Consider the following 17,200-nt stretch of genomic DNA (forward strand, 5'->3'; position numbering starts at 1 on the left):
TTACTTTAATCTTTAACTTCCTCCACATATTCTGGACCACTCCAAAAAATCATTTCTTCAAGTCAGAAGAGACATGCTGGCAAAATTACTTTAAACCTAAATCTACAAGGTGTATGAATAATTTTGGACATACCTGTAGGTTTGACTATATATCACGTATTCCATTCAGGTTTTTGGTTCCTAAAGCAAACATTCTGTACCCCAGATGTACAGAGCTATACAAACGTCTGTACAAATAAAATTTTTCACCTCTCTAAAAACATGTTTTTGAAGAAATGAAATCATTTGTCTTGATTGTTCCTAAACTGGCATAAATTACTGTGTCTGCAGCTTTTGCAGCAGGCCGTTGAGAAGCGAAATGAAATCATTTCCAAGCTCAGCCATAACCTGCAAGAAGCCCTTGCAAGTAGAGACCAGGTGCAACTGGAGGCTCAGTCTCTTGCTGGACAGATTCAGGCTCTGCAGAAACAGCTCCAGCAGGTAAGCCCCTCTCAGAGCGGAAGCATTTTAGGATTTAGGTATTTTTGCTGTCCTCGGCTCCATATAGATGTTTCTGTTTGATTTCATACAGACCAGTGTAGAGTTCCTGCGAATAAAAGGTCACTCGGGGGCTGAAGCCTTTGGTGTTGTAGAGCATCACCATGGACTTTCTTCCCAAGCTACTAACATCAAGCATAACGAGGCAACACCAGAGGGACCAGGAAATGCCAGTCATGGCTCCCAGCAGAGCCCTGAAGGCTTCAGTACAGACAGCGACACTGAGACGGACACTGTTCTACACAAGCTGATGTTTGAGCTGGAAGAAGAAAGGAAGAAAAACCAACGCATAAGTGCTGAACTAGCAAAGGAGATGGAGAGAAACCTTCACGTGCTTTCATTGTTGGAGGAGGTGAAGCAAGGGAGGGAAGAGGAGAGAAAGGAAAGGGAGGCCCAACTGCAAGACCTCCAGACCCAGTTAAGCCAAGTACAAACCCAGTGCCTTACCATGCAGCAATACAAAGAGGAGAAGGAGAAGCTGAATAGGGAAGTGCTGGAGCTGAGAAAAGTGCTTCAGGAGGAAGAAGATTCAGAGAGGAGATCCAATTTGGGTACTGCCAGCTCTGTTTTTTCTCCCCAGACTCGTGAGGAAGAAAATAAGAGACTGAAAGATGAGATGAAAAGGCTCAAAGAGGAGGTTGAGCATGTCATGCAGCTGTTGGATAAGAGTGAAAGACAACTTAAGCAAAGAGAGAAAGAAGTGGAAGGACTCAAAGCTTTTAAGAACCAGGAAAACCATGCCAAAGCTGTCTTTACTGCTGAGGGGATTAATACAGAGGAAGCCAATCAGGAAAGTGGACCTGATGATAATGGAAATCTGGATACATCAGGACAAGGGGATATTCTGATGGCGCGGTACTTGACCTCTTTTCCTGCTGCATATTCACAATCTTCAGTGGTAAATGAAAGCTTCAAACAGCCCAGTCAGCTGGATGTGTCTGCCGACTGCAGGTGACAGAAGCTGTTGGATTATTATTTTTAAATTGATTGATTTCTTGTTGTTTCCTCACTTTTTATACTGGATGGCAATAACATTTCCTCTTCATGCCTCTCTGTACAGTTTTGAGCTTAACAGCGAAGTTTTCGGCGACCAGCCCCTGCTGTCAATTTCAAACCGCGTCTGTGAAGAAAACGAGAACATTGAGAACATCAGCAGCTCACAGTACGGTGACCCACAAGCCGGCAATCCCCGTGATCCTTTAGCCTCTCTCTGGCCTCACAGCTCAGCTTCTGGTGAAATGGGGTTGAGTCAAATGTCTGAGCAGCAGTTTGAGGATATTGATTTGGAGAAACAATTGCTGAGCCAGCAGTGTGGGGAGCTGCGTGAGGAGCTGGTTCTAAAGGAGCGGGACTTGGGTGTGTTAAGGGAGGAAGTCATCAAGACTGCAGAGGAGTTGGAGGAGGCACGGAGCAGGTAATGAAAATGGCAAGAAAATAGTTTGGTTTTGTCTCATTAACGACCTTTTTTTCTTTTGTATTAATCTAATCTTCCATGTTGTGTAACTGCTGTTGAGCTGTGAAAGACGTCTCTGCAAACTGTCCACCAACCTGCCAAAGTATGCTGGTGTGGTTTTCCTACTACTGGGATTTGTTTGACCAAAGCAAAGTAGAGCATGGTTGTGAAATGGAAAGAAAATTATGCATAAACTCTTTCTTTTTTTGTTATTATAAATGAAAAGCTGAGAGGTGTGGCATGGATTTGCTTTCAGCCCCATGAATCAGTTGTTTGTAGAAACTTTTGTTATTTTGTGGGAATCTCTAGGGGTCTCCAACTCCGGTCCTCAAGAGCTACTGTCCTGCAGCTTTTAGATGCATCCCTGCTCCAGCACACTTGAATCAAATGAAAGGCTCATTACCAGGCATTTGCCAAACTTGATGGCATGTAGAAACGGTGATTCAATCGTTTGATTCAGCAGTGTTGGAGCAGGGATGTATCTAAAAAAAATTTTGGTTTTTTTCCCCCTCCAGGATTACCCTGGAATCTCCTCTGTACCCCACACTTTTCAGATTTGATTTTGTAAAAACATGTGAAAGCCACCTGTTTTTTTCCTTCCATTTCACACTTTTATGCTTCTTTGAGTTGGTCTATTACAGAATGTTGGTGGTTCTCATGACAAATTGTGTATTTCATTTGATCATAGCTGCTTGCAGAGGCAGGCCATATGTGTCTGAGATAAATATGTAGAAAAACCAAAGACATTTCTTTAATGCATTAATGCTAGTTCATTAATCTCAAAATTTATGTCTTAAGCCTTTTTAAATGACCTCATCTGCTCAGGTGGGCCCAGGTAACAGAGGAACTGCAGGAAGTTCTCGGCGAACTTGAAGAAGAGAGGGAGAGAAGGAGACTTGTTGAGGAGGAGATGAACTTGAAAGCTCATGAGCAGGACAGCTCTACCATCAAAGCTTTAATGGACGAAATGGGAAATGAAACTGTAGGAACATTAATGGGACTAGAAGCTGGAAGAACTGCTGAAACCTCCCTGTTTAACTCTTCATCGGAATATGTGGGTGAACCTTCAGGGAAAATAAATGAGGAAACGGAGGAAAAGATTTCGCTTTTGGCCCCTCAAAATCAGGAGGAGCCGCAGGTGGAGATGAAGGCAAGTACAGATTCTACCAAAGACATTTCAAAGCCGAGTCAGGAGATCCAGATCCAAACATTACAGGCATATCACTGCAATACAGAATATATGAATATGCTTAAGATTTCAAAGTAAGGCAAAATGCCAGCTCGGTGAAATTAACTTATTTTTTGTTGTTTTCTTTCTATCTCAAGGCCTACTGTGACCATCTAAAATCCGAACTAGAGGAGACAAAGATGGAACAGAAAACTGCATCAACCCTCTTAAGTCTGAAGGTGGCCGAACTCGATGCTCTGTCCAAAGAGCTTGAAATGACTCGGGAACAGTTTCAGAAGCTCCAAGCTGAAGTCGACAGACTACAGCAAGAACTACTGAAAAGCCAGGACAGTCTAGACTGTGCTGAAAGGCAAAAACATGAGCTGGAGTCTCAAATTCACAGCCTGAGAGAAAACCTGGCCTGTATGGAGGAGGCGCAGGCTCTTTTTGTGAAACAGAGGGAGGAGGAGAAGAGAAAGGAACAGCAGATGGACGAACAGATACAAAAGATGGAACAGGTCCTAGAGGAGGAACTCGAACAGTTTGAGAACATGATGAAAGCCAAGGATGCTGAGGTGAGATGTGCAGAATATTAACAGGATTTATTCTTCCGTTTGGTTTGCTCCTATATGATTTATAACTTTATCCAACAGTTGGCTGAAGAGAAGGAAAAATGGGAGGAGGAGAGGCAGGAGAAGGAAAAGCTCATTGATGCGACTCGTTTGCTGGAGGAAAAAATGAAAGGAAAGGAAGAGGAGGTGAAGACTCTCCTTGAAAAGCAGGCCATGGCTGTGGAGGAAGCTTCAGGAAGACTTGAAGCTTCTCATGAGCAGGAAATAAAAGACTTGATGGCAAAACATCAACAAGAGGTGGGATTTACAAACTGTATAAACGTTGTCTTCAGATTGTGATTCTGGACATTCCAATGTTTCTATATTTCTTCCTGAATACACATGTAGATTTCTGAGTTGAATGATCACCTGGAGACAGAGCTGCTGAAACAGCGGGTCAGTATGGAGGAAGAGCAGAAGCGACAGATCACCTTCATTAAAGAGGTATCACTCAGTCGCTCTGACATATCTAAAAGTTCCCGTTATTTTTTTGTTTTTTTTTTTGTTTCTTTGCTTATTCCTTTTTCTGTTTCAGGTAACTGAACGGGAGCATGAGAGGATGGTGTCAGAACTGACGGCCAAACACAACGAGGAGCTTGAACAACTGAGGACAGAGTTGTTCCTGGAGCTGAGGGAGAGCATGGAAGCTGCCCACCAGGCTGAGATGCATCAGGCACAGGTACATTTTTATAATCCACAATTTCATAAAAATAAAAAAAAAGGGAAACATGTCAACTTTCACAAAAATTGTATTAAATTATTTATTGTATATAATAACAGTTTAGGCTTTGTTTAATATGGCTGTTGAGGAACTGGAAAAAACTAAAGTTTAAACATAGATGCTCTAACACTAGTTAGTCCTACTATGACACATAAAATCGCCAATAAACTGCAAACTGTGTTTAGGCCCAGAAGACCTTGGAGCTTGAAGCTCTACGTCTGAGCCTGACCACAGTTCATATGTCTCAGCTGGAGACTTCCCAAGCAAACGTGCAGCAAGAGCAACATTCTGCTCTCTGTAAGCTCCAGGCCTCAATGAGGGACACTTTCACCCAGGAAAGTGCTCTCCTTCAAGCTCGGCATCAGTCGGACCTGGACAAAATCAACCAACAGAACCAAGAGCAGCAAGACAGGCTGCAGAAGCTGCACCAGAAAGAGATTGGTGAGTACAAACACACTGGAACACTTGTCTGCAAATTTGTCCTGAAAATGTTTGCATTTTGTTCTGGTGTTTGACTGTTTTTAGATGAGTTGAAGCAGCATTGGGAGAGCCGCTCTGGTCAGGAGAGAGCTTCAATGGATGAGAAGCAAGATAAGGAAATACAGGTTGGGCTTGTTTTGATCTATTTATTGTTGTTCTTTGCAAAAACATCCATCTCACTTGAACTTTTTTATATTTTCTCACTTTTATATGTGATTGATGGAAAATAACTCAAAAGTTGTGAAATGGAAATGATACGTGGGTTTTCACAATTTTATAAGTACAATGTTTTGTGCGTTTGTATATTCAGGCCACCTCAGTCGGCCACCTTCAGCTATAATTACAGCTGAGCGTCTTTTGGAGGTATATCTCTACCAGCTTTTCATCTAGAGACTTAAAATGTTGCCCATGCTTTCTTTGAAAAATATCTCAATCCTAGATTAGATGGAGCATCACTTTTCAAGTCATGCCAGTGATTATTGGTTGGTAGGTCCGGCCAGTCTGTGTGAAATTGCCTATCTGCTGTGCTGTTCAGCTGGAAGGTGAACCCCTGCCCTAGTGTCAAGTCTTCTGCAGCCCCCAAGAGTCTTTTCCAGGATTGCTACGTTTTTTAGTTCTAGTCATCTTCCCATCAACTCTGACTTGCTTTCCTTTTTTCTGCTGAAGAAAAGCACACCCACAGCATGATGCTGCCACCACCATGTTTCTCAGTACATCAGTTGTGGGTTCAGAGTAATGTGTACGGTTAGTGTTCTGCCAAATGTACCATTTTGCTTTTTAAACAAGCAAGCTATACACTTCAGATTTGGAAAACGACTGTATGTGTCAGATTTTCCATTTCACAATTATGTGCTACTTTGTGTTGATCAAAATGTTTAAGACACACAAATATCTGTGCAAAGCACTGAATCAACCACTGTTACGTTATTTCAAAGCTAATAAGGATGTTTTTTCTTAGGCTCTAAGAGTACAGTGGGAGACGGAAGCTGAAACAATCTGCCAAAGGTCCTTATCAGAGATTCACAACCGTCTCAATGCCGCACAGACGGAACTGATCAACACCCAGGCCTCCCTTGCAGAAACAAGCAATGCTCTAGCAGATGCCAGAGCAGCTCTGCCTCAGACCCAGTCTGAACTGCAGGAGACGAAGGCCGCACTGGAGGAACTCCAAACGTCCAGTAAGGAGCAAGTCCAGAAACTAGAGGAAGACCTGAAACAAGCCTGCGCCGACAAAGATGCTGCTGCCAGTAAGTTGCGTCGTGGTACCCTTTCTTTCTCAGGTATGCCAATACCAGAGAAAGTAAAAAGTTGTACAGATTTGAGTCTTGCATAAACAAGTAAAGTTTTAGTTATCTGACTATTTTATGGAAGTACACATTTTAATAGAGTATTATGCACATTAGGAAATTAAGTAAACTTGTTTTTTTTTAATCAACCATAGACACTTGAAAATACTTTGGCACTTTTTTGTTATATTTTTATTCTTCATTTTGCATGATGTGATTAGTATATTTTTGTTTCTTTTTTTGTGAATTCTTAGATTCTTTGGAGGAGTTAGTTTGTAGTCATAAGACAGCCCTGCAGCAGAAAGAGCAGCAAATACTCCACCTTGAGGAAAAAGAGAGGCAACTGCAGCAAGAGGTCGGTTTACTCTAAAACATGATTGTTTTAAGGTCTTGGACAGTTAATCTGCTGTAAACATGCGTTTAAATACATTGATCTTAAAAGAAGTTTGCTCCTCATCATTCAGGTTTTGCACCTTCAGGAAGAGAAGGCATTGCTTAAAAAGAGCTCAGAAGAAGAAGTCGGTCTGCTGTGGACCCAGGTGGAAAGCATGAGAGCTAGCCGTCAAGAGCTGGGAGGTAAAATCACTACATCAGCCTGACCTCTGCAGGACTGTGTATGGGCACGTGTCTTTCAAGCTTGCTTTCTTTTTCTTCTCATTAGCACTGTGTTAAACATTTCTCTATAAACTGGTATTTTTGGGAGTGAAAAAAAACAAACGTGAAAGCAAAACTTGACACCGATTAAAACCATGTTTGTTCTTCCAGTATGGTTTTCAGACCCTTCTCTCTGTGTCTGCTTGGTCATCTTCCAGAGCTGAAGGAGCAGCTCATGGCTCGCTCATCTCAGGTCGACGACATCGAACATCTAAAGACGGAGTTCAGTGAGCAGAAACGAGAAATCAAAGTGCTGCATGAGACTGAGCTGGAAAACCTCAGGAAGTACGAGGACTCGCCAACACATTTAGGATCACACATTAAACTTGGACTCAGGCATGGCGTGGTGTGATATTTTTACTGAATGATAGCCTGTAGAAAAATTAAATCTATGGTTGTAGAAGTGACCTGCAAACAGATGGGTTACCTTTCAGATCTCATGTGTTCACTTTGCTATGACAGCATGAGTTTTTACACAAGAAACATTTGCTGAAATATGCAATGAGCTAAAGAGATGTAACAAATAATCTTCGTGTTGCAAAAATACATTTATCGCATAATTCGGCAACAGTAAAATGAAGTGAATGGAGTAAAATGATGTACAAGATATAGTACACCTGAAACGCCCACCTAATGCGCCAAGTGAAATAGGGTTTTACCCCATTTGAGCTTCCATACAAGGGCATAAACCATCAGTTGATTTCTGCTGTGGGATATTTGTGTGAGAATTTAAGAGTGTTACAGAGAGACGTTTAACACCTCTGAAAATAGAAATATATTTCAGAAACCCTGTTAGGAAGCTATAGATAATATTTAACATTTCATAATCTCATGATTTTAATAGAGACTGAAGTGTAAAGCTGCTGGTTTACTTGCATTGAGAAATTTTAAATGTAACTGCACCTGGATCTGTACGTTTGGGCAAACCACGAAGCAACAACATTCCAGTTTGTACTAATTTAAGGTTTTTTATTTTATCATAATACAAATTATATACACCTGTTTTATTGATTCAGTTATCAACCAAATTGCGTTTGACTTCAAAAACCTTTCTTATTGTGTCAAATATTGCTATTTAATTTAAAAAAGCCTGTAACTGATTTATATTTTTGAAGTTGTTTTCCACCGTTTTGATATCCTGTATGTAAAAACAAACAATATTTTTGCTGTTTTGAGTGCGACTATCTGCGTGGATAGCAAACCAGCAGGCTGCTGCTCTTTTAAATATTGTCATCTTAATAAGGCAAGTTAGGTTTATCTGCGTGGCAGCATTCATACACACAATTTAAAAAACAAAAACCAAATATGATGCTGCACCATGACTTAAAACTTTATAAATGGTATGAGTGGAATTTTACATAGATTTTCAAACATAATCTTTTAAAAACTTTTGAGACTGATAACCAGCTCATGCCTACTTTGCGCTGTGGTTTATTCCATTAACACAGTTTGCTTTGCAGTGCAATGTTGCACCAATAAATCTCAAAACGTCGTCCTTCCTTAGGTACTTTGAGAAGCGGCTGCATGCATCGGAGGAGACCTACAAAGAAGAAATAGCTCTGCTCCAGCTGAGGTTGGTCGAAAGTGCCTTGGAGGAATCTGTAATGAAAACTGCAGAGGACTGGTATGTTGGTAGGCCTTCATATGTCATGATGTTTCTCCAGTGCAGTTTGAAAACACCTTGAGCATTCATTCCTTTGGTCTCGGTTTCAGTACTTTGCATCACATTCCGGCCGAGGAAAAGGATGTAAAGGATGCACCTATTGGTCGCGCTGTAAGAATGTTTTGAAGCCAAATGATTTGATGTTTCATTAATTTACTTCCTTGAGTCTCTCTAAAGATACTTCATTGTTTGTTTTGTCTTATGCAGGAATTACTCGACAAGTTGAGGCTTGAGCTGGAGGCAAAGCATGCGATGGACCTTTCCAAGATTGAATCTTCTTTGGCTCTTTCTTATAAAGAAGAGCTGCAGCAGGTCAGGCACCATGTTTGACTCATGTATGCTAAAGAGTCAATAACCTGACATTTCCCATTTTAGTTTACTTTGTTGTTTCTCAGGTGCGCTCAGACCTCACCGACCATTACTATGAAGAGCTGCAGGGGATGAAGACCCGTCATGCCCTGGAATTGGAGCAACTCAGAGCCAAACTTTCAGAAAGTCATTTACAAGGTGTCTTACAATTACATTTCAACAAATAAATGCTCACTTTTCTTTTTAAAAGATCGTAACATTAAGAAAATCTTCATGCAGATCTCACTACAGTACACTTGAAGGCAGAACGGCAGGTAGAGGTAATAAAATAAATTTGGAACATTTGATTTGAATTTTATCTGCATTTTGTTTTCTTGTTTTATTTCAGTGTTTTATTCTTAATCAGGTTGAGGTAGAACAGAGGATGTGGCATCTCACTGAGGAGCTGCAGACAAGGACAACAATCATCCACACCCTTGAGAACAGCCTTGCTGCCTTGAGTAAACGGCAAAAAGCTGATCATGGGGAGGATATTCTGGAGAAGCAGAGAGAAGAGCTTCAACAGAAACATGAAAATGAGATCTCTGCCTTGAGGTCAGACCTAAAAAGGGAGAAGAAGTGCCTTGAAGAAGCTCTTGAAAAAAGAGCGCAGATGAAGTCTCTTGAAGTTGCTCTGAATGATGATGAAAAAGGTAAGCGTTCTTTAACATGAGTTATGTTGGTTACACTTAAGTGTTATAATTATTAAAAAACTTTGTCTTCTAGGCCCACAGCTTCTAATGGTGAAACAAAGATTGGAGGCTCAGTATGACAACGAGCTGCAAAAGGCAAAGAACAGCATGGCTGTAGAAATAAAAGAGCTCAAAGTTCGGCTTCAGGAGCAGAGCGAGGAGACGCTTGGACTAGCCCAGCAAAGGTCAGATCTAAAATGTCTGGGTTTTTTTTTTTTTTTTGACTGTCTTTGTGAATATTCTAATAAATCTGAATGTAGTTGAAAAAACCCAACTTTATTTTATTTAAAAGAACTGGAAATGCATCAAACAATTAGCCAGAGATCGCAATTGGCCAGATTGCCTTAATTGGCTCCAACTGGTGATCGGCAGGACAAATGAATCCATTTTTGTTCCCAGATCATTTGTAGTGAAGTGGAGGATTAGTTCTCATTGCCAAAGCCTAAACAGGATGCAAGGGTACCATCAGTGTATATTAAAATCATATCGGTGTCATTTTTTAGTTTTTATCCTGTTTGGAGGATGAATTCTCTTGTTCAGGAAGCCTAAATCAATAAAAGGATTGGAAGGACTATATTTTATTCTCAGAAATTAATATTATTATTTCAGTTGTAAATTGAATGATTTATATTAGGATTCTGTCACTAAAATAATCAACTATTTATAATCAACCTAATATAATCATTGACAAAACATTAACAAATATGAAACTACCTAAAGGGAATACTAATAGAGTGGGAGAATGAATATTCAGGTTTTCTTTAGCTGATTAAATATGTACCTAATATAATTTATTTTGCTTTACCTTTGAGCTTGTTTTTATCACCGTGTCTCCAGGTTCCGAGAGGAGAAAGCGGCTTTGGAGCAGCATTTGGTCCAGAGATATGAAAAGTCTATGGCAGAGCTGGAAGACAAACATAAAGCTGAGCTCGAACATGAGAGGACAACGCTCCAAAACAAGCACTCAGAAGACATGAATGCCCTCAGTGCCAAACACAAAGCACAGCTAGACTCACTCAGTGCCTGTCACAGAGATATGGTCATTGAGCATGAAAATAAGCACAAAGCTGAACTTGTTGCACTGGAATCAGCTCTCCATTCTAAACAAATGGAGGACCTTAGAAAGCTGGAAGCTGCTTTTCAGGAGACGAGTCAGGCACAGCTGGAGGCTTTGGAAGCAGAATTGGCTCGCACACACCAGGAAGAGCGGGATGAACTGGAAAAGAGAATGCTGGGTAACATGGACACTTTGGAGGCCACCTACTTAAAAGAAGTGCAGGTAAGTAGATTCAAAAACCATTAAAGTAAACCAGGTTGAGTTTAGTCTGCGCAATGCATGGTAGTATTCAAAAAATGCATCTTTGATTTTGTTTTTCCAGTTTAATGCTTTTACTTCATGTGTTCAAATTTATTGAAGGCTTTACGTGATGAAATTAATCAACTTGAGGAGAAGCATCGTCAGGACCTGATTTCCATGAGTTCGGAGCACAAACAGCTGATGGAGATCCAGGCTGCCGAGCAGCTGTCCATCAGAGAGGAGCTGAAGAGAGAACTGGCTCAGGTACACATGGAGAAGTTCAAGGCTATGGCAGCTGAGCTCAGCCACGTTCACAAGGTATGCAGTTCTGGCCTCATTATTGAAGTTCAATTATGTTAAAAAAAACACATCAACTATAATATTGTGTTGACTTTCACGATGATTTGTTTTACAGATTGAGCTGGCTGCTCAAAAAGAGACTTTAGACACAGAACACTGCAAAGCCTTGGAAGGACTTAAGCAGCAGGTACAGGTGTCCTTAAATTACTTTTGAGTTTCTTTTTTATTTTGGAAAGCCAAAAGTCAGACGTCTACTGGATCTTACATTAATTTGAATATCATTATATTATGGACTTTATTATTTATGACGTGGCCCTTGTTGGCATTTTTTTGTTCTGTTTCTTTTAATTTAAAAAAAAATAAAAAATTCACTTTGATTTAAAAAAAAAAAAAAAAACAGGTTCACTCAATAAAACTGCCGCTGTTTAGCAATTAATTGCAGATGTAAATTCTAAGGTTACATATAATTATCCTTAGGGCAAGATTACCAAATTTGACAGAGAGACATAGAGTTTAAAGTCAAAGTCACTGACAAATGAAAATATAAGACAAGAAAAGCCAATGCCTTAAAGTAGGACTGTATACATACATCGAATGTAAAGAAATGGAGGAGCAATTTTATATGTGAATTGCACAGGATGTCACAAATTAAGATTATGTATGAATATTAACTTGTGTGCGTTATGGTTATTGTGTACAGAGTAAAAAGAAGTGGTTATATACACAACGCTATTATATAAATTTTAATGCAACAATGTGGTGTACTGATTTATCAGACGGTCCCAATTTAGTTGCAGGGCTAAAGATGCAAGATGGTATAAGTTTGTGGAGGGTGTTTACTTTGGTGCATTGCGAGGGACAGGCAGCATTCTAACAGCCCGGTGTGTGAGGCTGTTACTTAGTCTGGTAGAACCGGGACAGAGGTTCTGGTACCTTCTTTAAGAGGGGAGGATCTTAAAGAGAGGGTGGGTTTAATTGGGTTGTCAGTTGTTAATAGCGGCTTCCTTCCGGTTCTGAAAGGAAGGGGAGAGGGGGACATTAATGGCCCCGCAGGCTGCATCTGCTGTAGATATATTTTTTGTAAGGTTTAGCTTTCATACTATTTGTTGTTGCTGGTCAGGACTGATGAACTTTCTCTGGTAAAAAGTATGCATGATTCGTGTAGAAGTCTTGGTGAGCTTTTGGCCGTTGAGGAGAGGTCCTTGGTTATCTCTCAGAAATTTTGTACTGCTGACTCTCTCTACAGAGGAGTAGTTGATGATCCAAAGAGGGTGCTCAGGGTGGCCTCTTCTGAAGTCAATGACCATCTTTTGTATTTTCTACATTGAGATTGTACCTGATTTTCTAGCTAATGAATTTAAGGAAGGACGACCCTGTGGTTGTCATCCACAGACATGACCAACATATTGGTCCGTTATTTCAGCTGGTAGTCATTTGTATGTAGGGTCAATAACAGGGAGCTGAGAACACATTCCTGAGGAGCCCCAGCACTTGGGATGATGACTGTGGATGTTTTTGTGGCGACCTTTAGAGCTTGAGTTGCTAATTGAGACAGTCCAGCAGATGGTTACAGGAAACTTATGGCAAAATGGGTTGATCCAAAAATCACTAGTTTGTTGTAACCACTGAGCATATAGTAAATAAATCTTGTTTTAAATGTTCTTGTTTCCACTAAAATGGATTCCTGTGCTTTTTTTCCCAGGTTCTAGAACTCGAGCAGCAGCACAGCACTGCCCTGCAGGAGCTCTCACAGTCTTACAGCTTTGAAAAGGAACAGCTCGTAGAACAGCAACAAACTCAGCTTCTGGTGCGTGTTATACATGAATGAGCAACACAGCATCTTAGTGTGTGTTTCATACACAATTATGAATCCTTTTTCAGTGTCCTGACCTGTGAATGATTGTGTTGGTGGCTCTTACAACCCATTAGAGAAGGGATTACACTAATGGCTTGTTTGCTCTGTAGATGCTGAGTATTTAGATTTTTTCTTTTATTTTGAAGCACTGAAATTGTTGCCAGCTGCATACCATGGCATTGAAATTGTTTGGATTTCTGTTGTAGGAACTGAGGGGAACTTCTGCACGTGAACTGGATGCTTGTCGCAGGGAGCTTAAAGAAGAGTCGGCAAGGCAACGGGAGCACTTCCTAGAAGAGGTGGAGCTCCTCAAAGTTCAATCAGAAGAGCGACTTCAGGATAAGATTAATCAACTAAAGGTAACAACTGAGCCGTTTAGGTAAGAGGAAAAAAAGATGAAAAGCTCAGAAATGTAATTTGGACTGATATCTTCAATTTTATTTTAATTTGTGTTTTAAAATGCGCAGTCTTTTCCAGTTAGTGCATTTTAAATATTGTGTAGTAATTGGAATATTGCATTCTTGTTGGAAATGTTACATAATAGCGAAGGATTATCCAGAGCTACAGTGTGTGCCAACTGTGATGCCCTCTCTAAGCTTCAGCTGCACCAGTTCAGTGGCTAGTTCCCTCAGTTGGACTCTGTCCCATCTGAGCTTTACTCAAACCCAGTTTTCTCATAATCCCACCATCGTTGACGTGGAACTGTTGACGTCCGTTTGTCTCCATTCTCAATCTGTGCTCTTCGGGGCAACGGGTTTCCGTTCATTCATCTGAACCACAGCTAAATGGGATGGATTGAGGGGTTTTATCCTGTAATGCTAAAGGTTTTAAGGCAGTAAAAGATTTTCTTTTAAATAGGCATTTAATTGTTGACCATTTGAAATGTGCAACCAGTCATTCAGTCAGACAGCCAAAGATCTGAAGCAGGAATAAATTCATAATTTGTTTTTTCTCTGCATCTTCTGATTCATGGAACCACGTCGCCTCTCTTGCTGAAGACGGAATTTGAAGAACGGAAAGAGGTGGAGCTTGAAGATTTGAGGCAGAGCTTCACATCTAAGCATCAGGAAAAGGAAGAAAGCTACACAAGCAAAATGAGCCAGCTCACCACCCAGCTCCAGCAGCTAGATGCTGTAGTTACCCAGGTACTGAAGACACTCGTACATAAAATCCCTTTGCACCATTGCATGGTGCAGATGGAAAGTTTTAAAATAACATTTAATATTGATTCCAATGATTGAATCACAGTTATGTCAGCAAAAAAAATAAAACCACCAGTTCATTGTCTTTACACAGCTTCTTTTGTTGAGACTCAAAAATTCAGAGTATGGGTTTAAAAAAATATGACATGTCTCTCAGCTGGCCTGTCAACACCTCTGGCTTTCCCCGGAGAAGCTGGAGGTGGTGTCTGGGGAGAGGGAAGTCTGGGCAGTCACTGCTGAGACTACTCCCCCCCCATTACCTGAGCCAGGATAAGTGTTGACATTTTAAAAGCCTAGTTGTGGCTGAAATCATTTTGTTCTGAAAATTACTAAAACATTTTCTTGTTTACTTCACCAAACCATGTTGAACCAATTGGTTACTATATATCAAAGGGCCTTCATTTATTCATTTTTGAAAAATTTGTTTTTAGTATGATGGACTTCATTTGTGGACCCCTAGGTTTTGTTGTCACGTGATTTTTCTGTTTTTTGTAAATCTGCGTCTCCCCCATCTAACTGCTGGAGATAAAGATGTTTGTTTGTTTATATTTGTTTCCATGGCACCTTTGCTCTTTAAAGTAAAATATTAACAAACACTCGGGTTGGCATAGAGAGCTTTAACAGTGGAGGTGGAGGCTGTTGCCATGGCAGTGGCTTTGTTTTATTAAGCCAGGTGGCTGCTAGAGATGAATTAAGGAGGGAATAGGAAGGAACAAGAGGGAAGAAATTGTGAAACCACAGGGAGAGAAAGAAGAGGTAGAGGAAGCAAAGGTAAGAATAGTAACTACTGTGCTGTGAAAAAAAACGTTTTGTCATTTAAACAAACCTGCAAACTAACTGCACTGACTTGGTACTCAGAACAGTTTCATGATTGAGAACTGGATGCCAGTAATGCTGCTAGACAAGGATATGTAAGGAATACTTTTGGCACTTGTCTGCTTCTAGCTGGCTTTAACAGGTGTTGGGAACTGTGTGAGCTGTAATAATAACGAACAAAAACTAACAGGAGATTTGATTTTTACTTCTATTTTTCCAAGTTTTTTTTGTGTAATTCTGTTCATACTTACAATTTAAAGACTTTATTTTTAATGGACCTTTATGTTAGGGCGTGCAGTTCAAAAATGTTTGTCTATTATATTCCAGATGTTGATTAACTTAATTTTACATGCTAATGTAATATTTAGCCAGTTGGACAGAGTCTCACAGCAGGATATGATGAAACCAGACACAAATGATATCACCCAAAATGCTAAGGGTTATCGAGTGTAGCAAACATATGAGAAAGAGGAAAGACAAAAATTGGGCATATATTGCCATATTTACCATAATTATTGACATCACGGTATTTTCTGGTATCGTGCAGCCCTGATTTGATTTAAGTGACTTGACACAATCCATAAAATAAATGAAAGAGACAAGAGGGAACACTTAGTTTTTGGAGTGAAATGATTTAAAAACTGTTTCCTCCTTCAGCTGCGAGCAGAAATTGGGTGCTTGCAGGTAGAGTTGCATGGAAAACGTTCCGAGATGGAGACGTTGGACACCCTCCTTCAAAGAAGGGAGCGTGAGAGTCAGGAGGGGGCCAACCTTCTCAAGATGCTCACTGATGACTTACAGGATGCCAAAGAGCAAAAGTACGTATTTGTTTTCTTAAGGTTTGGAGCAGGGTGAATAAATTGTTTCAGGTGTGTGAAATTGATGTTTGCTGCTTGATTTTTTAAGGATTCATATAACTATATAAGTTGCAAATTTTAGCACTGGCAAAGCCCCCCACATTTCAGATTTTAGTATTTCTTTAATCAAAGTTTGTACCTAAATCTAGTCATTTATGGCTGCAATAAATGTACTCCCAAAATGCATCAAATTGGATTTTCTTGTTCTCTCTGCCCCCAGGAGCAAACTGCACAATGCAAATGAAAAGATGAGTAAGGTGCTGATTGAGATGCTGCGTAGTGTCATAGCAACAGAAGAACTGATTGGACAAAAGATCAGCACCAGGATCCAAACAAATGAGCAGAAAGTACAGAGAAGTTCAACGGGGAATAAAGATCAAGAATCAGGTTCGTTGATCTTGGACTATAGTCCATATAAGATTCAATTAGTAGCAATAAAATACAATTCAGATTTTTTGACTTAAAGAGCAGCTGCTTAAATATATTTCTCTTAAATTATATGAAGTGAAAGACATTATTTTGCTTTTCTTATTCACAGGTATTTCAGTTGCAGATTTGACATCAGAGGACATGGAGCTGACCCAAATGCTCTGTGAGAGTCTGCTGGTTACAGACACTCAGATCAATCCAGGAGGAGAAGAATCGGCTCTTAAAGCTTGCAGCAGGTTACGTCTGGCGGTGGAGACACTCCTGGACCTGCTCAACCAAGCTCATACTCAGGTAAGGACATTATGAAGACATGGATAGATTTATTTGTACACCTTGGAAGGATGTCGAAGGACCCTTGATCAGGAAAAATCCAATCTTTAAATTGAACAAATTTGTTGTTTTTAGGAGGGGATATTTTGTATTATTCCTCTTTGACAATAGGACAGCACTTAGTCTTCTACACCATCTCAAAAGCTCGGAGCATTTGACAGATCTTGGACTGTTCCACTTTTTTGTTTAGGGGTTTACATGTTGGGACTGAAGATTTTAAGAGTTTATTTTGTGTCTTACAAACCATTTCAGTTCTGATTTGGCCGCGTGCTTTGAATCACTGTACTCTTGAGGCTAGCAAAGATTTCTATTTAAATTCTGCAGGTATTTCAAACATTTCTTGATGCCACTAAAAGAGTTCCCAGGGCCTTCGGTAGAGAAACGGGCCCTCACAGCATTACAGGTCCTACACTATACTATACTTAATAATGGGCATGAGGTTCTTTTCCACATATTCATACTTTGTGTCTGGTGCCAAATGCTAAATCTTAGTTTTGTTCC

General features: G+C 40.2%; 1 protein-coding gene across 8 annotated transcripts in view; it reads left to right on the forward strand.

Annotated features, from left to right (window-relative positions):
* pcnt (pericentrin) overlaps positions 1-17,200 on the forward strand; it is a 50,024-nt gene that overhangs the window by 5,790 nt on the left and 27,034 nt on the right. For 4 of the 8 annotated variants that reach the window (XM_047344883.1, XM_047344884.1, XM_047344885.1 and 1 more), the window contains exons 4-33: positions 331-480; positions 572-1,488; positions 1,598-1,951; positions 2,816-3,140; positions 3,317-3,733; positions 3,812-4,027; positions 4,118-4,213; positions 4,305-4,448; positions 4,676-4,931; positions 5,016-5,095; positions 5,929-6,250; positions 6,511-6,611; positions 6,721-6,832; positions 7,069-7,195; positions 8,415-8,534; positions 8,624-8,684; positions 8,781-8,885; positions 8,969-9,080; positions 9,162-9,202; positions 9,289-9,574; positions 9,648-9,798; positions 10,451-10,892; positions 11,031-11,228; positions 11,326-11,397; positions 12,913-13,017; positions 13,272-13,424; positions 14,064-14,210; positions 15,741-15,901; positions 16,161-16,327; positions 16,479-16,660. In XM_047344883.1, coding sequence (XP_047200839.1) covers positions 331-480; positions 572-1,488; positions 1,598-1,951; positions 2,816-3,140; positions 3,317-3,733; positions 3,812-4,027; positions 4,118-4,213; positions 4,305-4,448; positions 4,676-4,931; positions 5,016-5,095; positions 5,929-6,250; positions 6,511-6,611; positions 6,721-6,832; positions 7,069-7,195; positions 8,415-8,534; positions 8,624-8,684; positions 8,781-8,885; positions 8,969-9,080; positions 9,162-9,202; positions 9,289-9,574; positions 9,648-9,798; positions 10,451-10,892; positions 11,031-11,228; positions 11,326-11,397; positions 12,913-13,017; positions 13,272-13,424; positions 14,064-14,210; positions 15,741-15,901; positions 16,161-16,327; positions 16,479-16,660 — 6,120 coding nt within the window. The remainder of the gene's footprint in view (positions 1-330; positions 481-571; positions 1,489-1,597; positions 1,952-2,815; positions 3,141-3,316; positions 3,734-3,811; positions 4,028-4,117; positions 4,214-4,304; positions 4,449-4,675; positions 4,932-5,015; positions 5,096-5,928; positions 6,251-6,510; positions 6,612-6,720; positions 6,833-7,068; positions 7,196-8,414; positions 8,535-8,623; positions 8,685-8,780; positions 8,886-8,968; positions 9,081-9,161; positions 9,203-9,288; positions 9,575-9,647; positions 9,799-10,450; positions 10,893-11,030; positions 11,229-11,325; positions 11,398-12,912; positions 13,018-13,271; positions 13,425-14,063; positions 14,211-15,740; positions 15,902-16,160; positions 16,328-16,478; positions 16,661-17,200) is intronic. The other 4 variants (XM_047344890.1, XM_047344887.1, XM_047344888.1 and 1 more) reach the window with 3 other exon arrangements.

The sequence above is a fragment of the Girardinichthys multiradiatus genome, chromosome 19, assembly GCF_021462225.1.
Source record: "Girardinichthys multiradiatus isolate DD_20200921_A chromosome 19, DD_fGirMul_XY1, whole genome shotgun sequence".
In the NCBI taxonomy this organism is placed as follows: domain Eukaryota; kingdom Metazoa; phylum Chordata; class Actinopteri; order Cyprinodontiformes; family Goodeidae; genus Girardinichthys; species Girardinichthys multiradiatus.